We start from the raw sequence: 11171 nt of genomic DNA, 5'->3' as shown, positions 1-11171 counted from the left end.
TCACGGCGTAGTGTGTTACCAATTGTTTTCTTGGTGACTATGGTCCCAGCTGCCTTGAGATCATTGACAAGATCCTCCCGTGTAGTTCTGGGCTGATTCCTCATTGTTCTCATGATCATTGCAACTCCACGAGGTGAGATCTTGCGTGGAGCCCCAGGCCGAGGGAGATTGACAGTTCTTTTGTGTTTCTTCCATTTGCGAATAATCGCACCAACTGTTGTCACCTTCTCACCAAGCTGCTTGGCAATGGTCTTGTAGCCCATTCCAGACTTGTGTAGGTCTACAATCTTGTCCCTGACATCCTTGGAGAGCTCTTTGGTCTTGGCCGTGGTGGAGAGTTTGGAATCTGATTGATTGATTGCTTCTGTGGACAGGTGTCTTCTATACAGGTAACAAGCTGAGATTAGGAGCACTCCCTTTAAGAGTGTGCTCCTAATCTCAGCTCGTCACCTGTATAAAAGACACCTGGGAGCCAGAAATCTTTCTGATTGAGAGGGGGTCAAATACTTATTTCCCTCATTAAAATGCAAATCAATTTATAACATTTTTGACATGCGTTTTTCTGGATTTTCTTGTTGTTATTCTGTCTCTCACTGTTCAAATAAATCCACCATTAAAATTATAGACTGATCATTTCTTTGTCAGTGGACAAACGTACAAAATCAGCAGGGGATCAAATACTTTTTTCCCTCACTGTAGGACCTACAGCAAAGTCCACAATTTCCATTGTACACGCTTACACACACACACAAATACTGTACAGTACTGTACGGTATTGTATGTATTGTATTGTATTGTGTTTTACTGTACTGTATTGTATTGTATTGTATAGTACTGTACTGTATTGCATTGTACTGTACTGTATTGTACTGTACTGTATTGTATTGTATAGTACTGTACTGTATTGTATTGTATTGTACTGTATTGTACTGTACTGTATTGTATTGTACTGTACTGTATTTTAGTGTGTTGTACTGTACTGTACTGCATTGTATTGTACTGTATTTTAGTGTATTGTACTGTACTGTACTGTATTGTACTGTACTGTATTGTATTGTACTGTACTGTATTTTAGTGTATTGTACTGTACTGTACTGTATTGTACTGTACTGTATTGTATTGTACTGTACTGTATTTTAGTGTATTGTACTGTACTGTACTGTATTGTACTGTACTGTATTGTATTGTACTGTACTGTACTGTATTGTATTGTACTGTACTGTACTGTATTGTATAGTACTGTATTGTATTGTCCATCCATTCATCCATCCTCAACCGCTTATCCGTTATCGGGTCACGGGGGCAGCAGCTCCAGCAGGGGACCCCAAACTTCCCTTTCCCGAGCCACATTAACCAGCTCTGACTGGGGGATCCCGAGGCATTCCCAGGCCAGTGTGGAGATATAAACTCTCCACCTAGTCCTGTGTCTCCCCCGAGGTCTCCTCCCAGCTGGACGTGCCCGGAAAACCTCCCTAGGGACGCGACCAGGGGGCATCCTTACCAGGTGCCCGAACCACCTCAACTGGCTCCTTTCAACGCAAAGGAGCAGCGGCTCTACTCTGAGTTCCTCTCGAATAGCCAAGCTTCTCACCCTATCTCTAAGGGAGAAGCCAGCCACCCTCATGAGAAAACCCATTTTGGCCACGTGTACCCGTGATCTAGTTCTTTCGGTCAATACCCAGCCTTCATGACCATAGGTGAGGGTAGGACCGAAAATTGCCCGGTAGATCGAGAGCTTTGCCTTCCGGCTCAGCTCTCTTTTCGTCACAACGGCGCGGTAAAGCGATTGCAATACCGCTCCTGCTGCTCCGATTCTCTGGCCAATCTCCCACTCCAATGTCCCCTTACTCGTGAACAAGACCCCGAGGTACTTGAACTCCTTCACTTGGGTTAAGTACTCATTCCCTACCCAGAGTAGGCACTCCATCGGTTTCCTGCTGAGAACCATGGCTTCAGATTTAGAGGTGCTAATCCTCATCCCAACCGCTTCACACTCAGCTGCGAACCGATCCAGTGAGTGCTGAAGGTCACGGACCAATGATGCCATCAGGACCACATCATCTGCAAAAGGCAGCGATGAGCTCATCAGACCACCAAACCGCAACCCCTCCCTACCATGACTACGCCTCAATATCCTGTCCATGAATATCACAAACAGGATTGGTGACAAAGCGCAGCCCTGGCAGAGACCAACCTCCACCTGGAACGAGTCCGACTTTTTGCCGAGAATCCAGATACAGCTCTCGCTTTGGGTGTACAGCGATTGGATAGCCCTAAGAAGGGAACCAATCACCCCATACTCCTTCAGCACCTCCCACAGTAAACCCCTGGGGACCCGGTCATACGCCTTCTCCAGATCCACAAAAAACATGTAGACCGGATGGGCATACTCCCAGGCCCCCTCCAAGACCCTTGCGAGAGTAAAGAGCTGGTCCGTTGTTCCACGACCAGGACGGAATCCTCATTGTTCCTCTTCAATCCATGGTTCGACTATTGGCTGAACCCTCCGTTCCAGCACCTTGGAGTAGAATTTACCAGGGAGGCTGAGAAGTGTGATACCCCTATAATTGGCACACACTCTCTGGTCCCTCTTTTTGAACAGGGGAACCACCACCCCGGTCTTCCACTCCTTGGGCACTGTCCCCAACTTCCACGCAATGTTAAAGAGGTGTGTCATCCAAGACATCCCCTTTCAGCATTTCTGGATGGATCTCATCAATCCCCGGGGCTTTGCCACTGTGTAGTTGTTTGACTACCTCAGTGACCTTAACCAGGGAAATTGACGATGCTCCCCCATCAGCCTCCACCTCTGCCTCTACCATAGAGGGCGTGTTAATCGGATTCAGGAGTTCCTCAAAGTGTTCCTTCCACCGTGCAATTACCTCCTCAGTTGAGGTCAACACCGTTCCCATCCTTACTGTACACAGCTTGGATGGTTCCCCATTTACCCTTCCTGAGGTGGAGAATGGTTTTCCAGAAACACCTTGGTGCTGACCGAAAGTCCTTCTCCATGTCCTCTCTGAACTTCTCCCACACCCGCTGCTTTGCCTCTTTCATGGTAGAGGCTGCAGCCCTTCGGGCCTGTCGGTACCTTGCAACTGCCTCCGGAGTCCTCCGGGATAACACATCCCGGAAGGCCTCCTTCTTCAGTCAGACGGCTTCCCTGACCACCGGTGGCCAACTCGATGTTCGAGGGTTACCGCCCCTTGAGGCACCTAAGACCTTAAGACCACAGCTCTCTGCCGCAGCTTCAGCAATGGAGGCTTTGAACATAGCCCACTCAGGTTCAATGCCCCCAACCACCACAGGGCTGCCAGAAAAACTCCGCCGCAGGTGTGAGTTGAAGATCTCACGGACAGGGGCCTCCTCCAGACGTTCCCAGTTCACCCGCACTACCCATTTGGGCTTTCCAGGTCTGTCCAGAGTCTTCCCCCACCCCTTGACCCAACTCACCACCAGATGGTGATCAGTTGACAGCTCTGCCCCTGTATTGTATAGTACTGTACTGTATTGTATAGTACTGTATTGTATTGTACTGTATTGTACTGTATAGTACTGTATTGTATTGTATTGTACTGTACTGTATTGTACTGTATAGTACTGTATTGTATTGTACTGTACTGTATTGTATTGTACTGTATTCTACTGTATTGTACTTTACTGTATTGTACTGTATTGTATTGTACTGCATTGTATTGTACTGTATTGTATTGTACTGTACTGTATTGTACTGTATTGTGTCCAGTCTGGGGTGAATGCTGTAAAATCTGTTCTCTTCAGTACACACCTATCTGTCTTCCTCAGTCACACACACACACACACACACACACACACACACAAATTCTTAAATTCTGTTAAAGGAAGGATATACTATACTAATACATAATTAATTCAGCAGTACATGTGTTCATTTAACAATTTGATGTATAATATTCTGAAGGTTTGTCTTAAGTATACACTTTGTGAATACACACAATATAATTTAACTATAATTATAGTAACCTGCGTTTTTTTTTTTGCTGATTTATTGCACATTTCAAATGTTTATCCTAATCTAAAACCACTCAGAAAAACACTAAACAACGCACTAAACAACTAAACGTCTACATAATCTTAAAATAAATAAATATAAAATGTTTAAAAATTGTATAACACTTTTTCTAGTTTAATCTTTAATGGAATAAACGCAGTAGGAGAAATCTCGCGATAAGTGAAAAAAAATAGTTGTAATATCGCGATAAGTGGAATCTTCCATCTTGCCACGTTCCAGAGCATGCAGTGGGCGGGGTTTAACCCGCGGCTATCCACACGATTGAATAAAGGCAGACGCTTCTGAGCAGTGATTGGCTGAATGTTTTTTCGCCGCCCCGCCTACAGCTGCATTCCGCGGTTATCACTGGCTGAATGCTGAGTCACTCAAACACACTGGTCGGGTTGCTACGAGGCTCCAGCTTGTGCAGGAGGAGGGATCGCTTTTGATTTTACTGGGTTTCATTATTTAGATCTCTACAAAACTTTGTCACGTTAAACTCAGAGTGAATTTTAGATTAAACACCGCGAAAAGAGACAAACGCCAAGAACCGAGAAGAGAAAATGGCCGCGAAGAAAAGCCCCCGAGGACAAGGCAAGAAAGGTGTGTGTCCTCATTCCCGCAGGTTCCGAGTGGAAACAGAAACCAGAGCAGATTCCAGTCCGGATTAAATCCTGCAGAAAAGAGTTCGGGATTAAATCCTGCAGAAAGATTCATGTGTTTATTAATGCCGAAGTGATGAAGACCAGCATAGAGCAGGTTTACAGCACAGAGATGATTAAAGGGAACAGAAATGAAGATCAGCTCATCGTCATGCAGCTCGAATACAAACCACATGCAATAACTACATTTACATATAAACAGCTATATATCATTTTATTTTATCAACATTATTACTGTCCTGATCTGCTTTAGGGTGGAATTTAATCATCTGTAATTATGTGTAATATTTCCCGTCTGTGTTTGGCCTTCAGGTGTGTGCTGGGTTTATGATATATTTATTACAGTTTATGATATATTTATTATATTTATATTAAGGGCAGTGGTGCTCAGTGGTTAGAGCTCTGGTTACTGATCAGAAGGTTGGAGGTTCAAGCCCCAGCACCGCCCAGCTGCCACGGCTGCACCCCTGAGCAAGACCCCTAACCCTCTCTGCTCTAGGGGCACCTTCTTCTTCTTCCTTCTTCTTCTGAAAGGTGTGTGTGTGTGTGTGTGTGCGTGTGTAAAAGTCTGGATCTTTTCTAAGTTTAATCTCTTTCGTGTGTGAGCAGTTTTCGGAGTTACACGTGGCCTTCAGCTCTGGTACTCGGACCCTCCTCTTTTCACTTCATTACAGAAAACTCCAGTTATACTTCCACTATTTTAACTGTTTTCATCTTTTAGTGGTTTCTGACTGCACAGGATTTTATTCTGTTTTCTATCAGTTATAACATTGTAGTTAATAACTAATAATAATTAATGTAAGTCATTTTTTTTAAACCTTAGGGTTAGGACTATTCAATCTTTATATTGTAGTGTTGTTTACAACATTATTTATTCTCTCGTAGTGTAGTAATAATTTGATTATATAAAACATAGGATTAATAGTCATGCTGTAAAGGGTTTAGCTGTAATCCTGTAGAACTTTTAGAACTAACTGCAGTTTATCACCTGGTTCTTTCTTACATGTGGATGTTGGTGATTATTAGATAATGAAACCTGTGTTTGACACACACACATTACAGCACAGCGAAATTATAATTCATCTGTTGCATTAAGAAGTTTGGATCAGAGGTCAGGGTCAGTGGTGATACAGCGCCCCCTGGAGCAGAGAGGGGTAAGGGCCTCGCTCAGGGGCCCTACAGTGCAGGGGCGTGAACCCCCGACCTTCTGATCAGTAACCCTGAACCCTTATCCATGAGCCACCACTGCTTTCAATCATTTATCTGTTTACTACATGTTTTAAAATGTACAGTAAATTTTAGCTTTTAATAATCAAGCATTTTTAATCCAGGTAACATTATACTGTACCTGAGCGAGTGAATATTTGATACTGTTTTATATCTGAGTAAATTCTCCATCGTATTCTATTATAAGTCTGAAACACTTGCAGGAAGTTTAGAAGCATGTGGAATATTTTGAGTGTTTGTGTGTGATAGTATTTCAGTAATAGTCATCATAAAATGCTAAATATACTGTATATAGTGTTATGATATTTCTTATACCTGTGTAGTGACTCTATAGTTATTCTGTACATTCTGTACTGAAATATAGAGAGATACAGAGTTTATTTTGTAATGTTTATGGAATAAACTCTGCTGTAGGTGTACATTGGTGTATTCTGTAAATCTTGTTCATACAGACATCAGTGTTGATTTGAGGAATGTATGATGTCGTATGAGTAATGTTCTGTTCCTGCACCTTCTTCCAGTCTGTGATTGACTCTCCGGGGCGGAACATGTGGTAAAGCGTGAAATCTGTCATGACCCATTTTCCTTCATTACATAAAACCTGTTGCCACTAAACACCCTGCATGTGTGGGGATTTAGATCAGATTTGTGGGTGTGTTTCACTGTGTACTCGTCCTAGTGTGTATACACAGAGTGCAGGTGTATACTCACGCTGGTGTGTACGTGTTGTGTGCTTGTTTTCTGCACGTGTGTGTCGAATGACTAGGTATGAACACATGTCGGGGACGTGCCATCGTGCACATGTGCATTGAATGACTGGGTGTGATACTGAGTGTGCACGCATGTTGTTCTCGGTGTACACACGTACGTGTGTCATGCGTTGGTGTGTGCATGTGTGTTGAATGACTGGGTGTGGATGCTGAATGTGCACTTGTGTTGTGTGTGTTCGTGTGTGTGTGTGTGTTGATGTGAATTCGTGTACTGAACACCTGATTGTAGCTCCTGATGCTACAATCTGTATTGCTATTGTATTGGTATATGCGTGTCCCAGTGTACATGTGTTGGTGTGTGTGTGTGTGTGTGTGTGTGTGTGTGTGTGTGTCAGTACACACACTTGTTGGTGTGAGCGTGTGTGTGTGTGTGTGTGTGTGTGTGTGTGTGTGTGTGTGTGTCAGTACACACACTTGTTGGTGTGAGCGTGTGTGTGTGTGTGTGTGTGTCAGTACGCACGCTTGTTGGCGTGAGTGTGTGTGTGTGTGTGTGTGTGTCAGTACGCACGCTTGTTGGCGTGAGTGTGTGTGTGTGTGTGTGTGTGTGTGTGTGTGTGTCAGTACGCACGCTTGTTGGCGTGAGTGTGTGTGTGTGTGTGTGTGTGTGTGTCAGTACGCACGCTTGTTGGTGTGAGCGTGTGTGTGTGTGTGTGTGTGTCAGTACGCACGCTTGTTGGCGTGAGTGTGTGTGTGTGTGTGTGTGTGTGTGTCAGTACGCACGCTTGTTGGTGTGAGCATGTGTGTGTGTGTGTGTACATGTGTGTGTGTGTAAGTACGCACGCTTGTTGGTGTGAGCGTGTGTGTGTGTGTGTGTGTCAGTACGCAGGCTTGTTGGTGTGAGCGTGTGTGTGTGTGTGTGTGTGTGTGTGTGTCAGTACGCACGCTTGTTGGCGTGAGTGAGTGTGTGTGTGTGTGTGTGTGTGTGTCAGTACGCACGCTTGTTGGTGTGAGCATGTGTGTGTGTGTGTGTGCATGTGTGTGTGTGTCAGTACGCACGCTTGTTGGTGTGAGCGTGTGTGTGTGTGTGTGTGTGTGTGTGTGTGTGTGTGTCAGTACGCACGCTTGTTGGTGTGAGCGTGTGTGTGTGTGTGTGTGTGTGTGTGTGTGCATGTGTGTGTGTGTCAGTACGCACGCTTGTTGGTGTGAGCGTGTGTGTGTGTGTGTGTGTGTCAGTACGCACACTTGTTGGTGTGAGAGTGTGTGTGTGTGTGTGTGTGTGTGTCAGTACGCACGCTTGTTGGTGTGAGCGTGTGTGTGTGTGTGTGTGTGTGTGTGTCAGTACGCACGCTTGTTGGTGTGAGCGTGTGTGCGTGTGTCAGTACGCACGCTGGTTGGTGTGAGCATGTGTGTGTGTGTGTGTCAGTATGCATGCTTGTTGGTGTGAGCGTGTGTGTGTGTGTGTGTGTGTGTGTGTGTGTGTGTGTGTCAGTACGCACGCTTGTTGGTGTGAGCGTGTGTGTGTGTGTCAGTACGCACGCTGGTTGGTGTGAGCATGTGTGTGTGTGTGTGTCAGTATGCATGCTTGTTGGTGTGAGCGTGTGTGTGTGTGTGTGTGTGTGTGTGTGTGTGTGTCAGTATGCACGCTTGTTGGTGTGAGCATGTGTGTGTGTGTGTGTGTCAGTACGCACGCTTGTTGGTGTGAGCGTGTGTGTGTGTGTGTGTGTGTGTGTCAGTACGCACGCTTGTTGGTGTGAGCATGTGTGTGTGTGTGTCAGTATGCATGCTTGTTGGTGTGAGCATGTGTATGTGTGTGTGTGTGTGTGTCAGTACGCACGCTTGTGTGTGTGTGTGTGTCAGTACGCACGCTTGTGTGTGTGTGTGTGTCAGTACGCACGCTTGTGTGTGTGTCAATACGTACGTGCGTGTGTGTGTGTCAATACGTACGTGCGTGTGTGTGTGTGTGTGTGTGTGTGTATGTGTCAGTACGCACGCTTGTGTGTGTGTGTGTGTGTGTGTTGGTGAACGTGCGTAGTAAACAGTCGACTGTAGCTCCTGGCGCTTCACGTTGTAGACATGTTCCTCACACAGAGAGACGGTTGTGTTCTTGTTTGTAAATCTCTTGAGTGTGCAGTAATAAAAGGAGACATGGTTGTGTTGTAGCTGTTTAGTAGTGCTAGTGGTAGTGGTGGTGGTGCTAGTGGTAGTGTTAGTGGTCGTGGTGCTAGTGGTAGTTGTGGTGGTGGTGGTGCTAGTGGTAGTGATTGTGATGGTAATGGTGGTGGTGGTAGTGGTAGTGGTGGTGGTGCTAGTGGTAGTGTTAGTGGTCGTGGTGCTAGTGGTAGTTGTGGTGGTGGTGGTGCTAGTGGTAGTGATTGTGATGGTAATGGTGGTGGTGGTAGTGGTAGTGGTGATGGTGCTAGTGGTAGTGTTAGTGGTCGTGGTGCTAGTGGTAGTTGTGGTGGTGGTGGTGCTAGTGGTAGTGATTGTGATGGTAATGGTGGTGGTGGTAGTGGTAGTGGTGGTGGTGCTAGTGGTAGTGGTAGTGGTGGTGGTGCTAGTGGTAGTTGTGGTGGTGGTGGTGCTAGTGGTAGTGATTGTGATGGTAATGGTGGTGGTGGTAGTGGTGGTGGTGCTAGTGGTAGTGTTAGTGGTCGTGGTGCTAGTGGTAGTTGTGGTGGTGCTGGTGCTAGTGGTAGTGATTGTGATGGTAATGGTGGTGGTGGTAGTGGTAGTGGTGGTGGTGCTAGTGGTAGTTGTGGTGGTGGTGGTGCTAGTGGTAGTGATTGTGATGATAATGGTGGTGGTGGTGGTGCTAGTGGTAGTGTAGGTGGAGGTAGTGATAGTGGTAGTGGTGGTGGTGGAACAGATGCTCCGGTACCTTCTGCCAGATAGCAGGACTATGAAGAATCCGTAAGAGGGCTGAGAGGGTCGTGTTAGATGCAGGGTTTGTGGAAAGAGCTGTGAGTAGGGAGACCCCGATAATCTTCTAAGCTGTTCTCACAATCCACTGTAGGGTCTCGTGGTCTGAAACTGTGCCGTTCCCGTACCAGACTGTTGGTATGTAATTCCCATGTAAGATCAGGATGCTCTTTATTGCCCCCCCTGTAGAAAGTAGTGAGGATGGGAAGGGCAAGACTTGTGCTCTCCAATATCTAAAGGAAGTGAAGACACTGCTTCCACAGTTCCTCTGTTGATATTGAAAGAGAGATTGTCTTTACTGCAACCTGGTGCACCTCTTCCCTGTATGCTGACTTGACACTGTAGGTGATGAGACCCACTACTGTAGTGTTATCAGCAGACTTGATTTGAGGTGTACTTTGCAGCACAGTGGTGAGTCAGCAGTGTTACCCGGCAGTACGTGTATGACGTGCATTTGGGAGGAAGGCATTCTGACAGACCTGTGGTGCAGCTTTGTAGTCTGTAATAGTCTGCTGTATATCACCACATATGCCGTGTGTCCAGGGATCCTTTGCGTATAGTTCCGGTTAACCTCTCTGATAGCTCTCTGATAGCCTGGGACAGGTTGGCTCTTGCTGTGTGGAGGGCTGACTTGTTGTTTGACCTGAAGCCAGTGTCTCAGGTTTTTAGTAGGACACGCACTACTGCTGTCATCCATGGCATCTTCTTATTGATGGCCCTGAATGCAGTCACATTATTTATGCATTTGTTAATGTGGACAGTCACTAATGCTGTGTATTCATCCAAATCTGTGACCTGGTCGTAATAGCAGCTTCCTTGAACATGTTCTGGTCCGTGTGCTCAACACTGTCCTGAAGGACTTTTGGTCTGCTCTGTAGGAAACCGCTCGGTTTCATTAGCATGAACTAATATTTCTGCATCGTATAGTGCCATTAAATGTCTTACCTTAGCAAACTTTCTGAGATGAAAGAAGGCTATTGTAGTAATATTATCTACATGATATTTCATTTATCTCATTTATACAACTGAGCAGTTGAGGGTTAAGGGCCCAGCAGTGGCAGTTTGGAAGTGCTGGGATTTGAACTCACGACCTTCCGATAAGCTGCTGTGTGTCCTCTGGCTTCGCTGAAACATACAGCTGTGTATCATCAGCATAACAGTGGAAGATAATTCCATGTTTACGAATAATTTGACCTAGAGGGAGCATATATAAAATAAAAAGCAGTGGGCCTAAAACAGAACTTTGTGGAACACCAAATTTAACTTCGGTATGCGTGGAGAAGTCTCCATTTACATCTCCGAACTGATAACGATCGGTCAGATAAGACCTGAGCCAGGAGAGGACTGTTCCCTTAATGCCTACTACATTTTCTAATCTATCAAGGAGAATAGTGTGATCTATAGTATCAAAAGCTGCACTCAGGTCGAGTAACACAAGCAGCGAGACACAACCCTGATCAGAGGTCAGTAGTAGGTCATTTACTACTTTAACTAACGCTGTCTCTGTGCTATGATGAGGTCTAAATCCTGACTGATGAACCTAACTACTATGCTAGAACTAAAGTTATCTAAATTATCTGTGAGCAGTGTGGTGTGTTCTGAATGTATGAGAGCAGTACGGTG

At 45.5% G+C, this 11171-nt stretch overlaps 1 protein-coding gene across 1 annotated transcript in view; it reads left to right on the top strand.

The window, feature by feature from the left end:
- The first annotated feature begins 4408 nt into the window (after positions 1 to 4408).
- Positions 4409 to 11171, top strand: part of asph (aspartate beta-hydroxylase) — a 25688-nt gene continuing 18925 nt past the window's right edge. The window contains exon 1 of the mRNA XM_053646976.1: positions 4409 to 4633. Coding sequence (XP_053502951.1) covers positions 4594 to 4633 — 40 coding nt within the window. The 5' untranslated portion in view covers positions 4409 to 4593. The remainder of the gene's footprint in view (positions 4634 to 11171) is intronic.

This window comes from Ictalurus furcatus, chromosome 17 (genome assembly GCF_023375685.1).
Source record: "Ictalurus furcatus strain D&B chromosome 17, Billie_1.0, whole genome shotgun sequence".
Taxonomy (NCBI): Eukaryota; Metazoa; Chordata; class Actinopteri; order Siluriformes; family Ictaluridae; genus Ictalurus; species Ictalurus furcatus.
The sequence above is the reverse complement of the archived record's forward strand: the minus strand, read 5'-3'. Positions and strand labels throughout refer to the sequence as shown.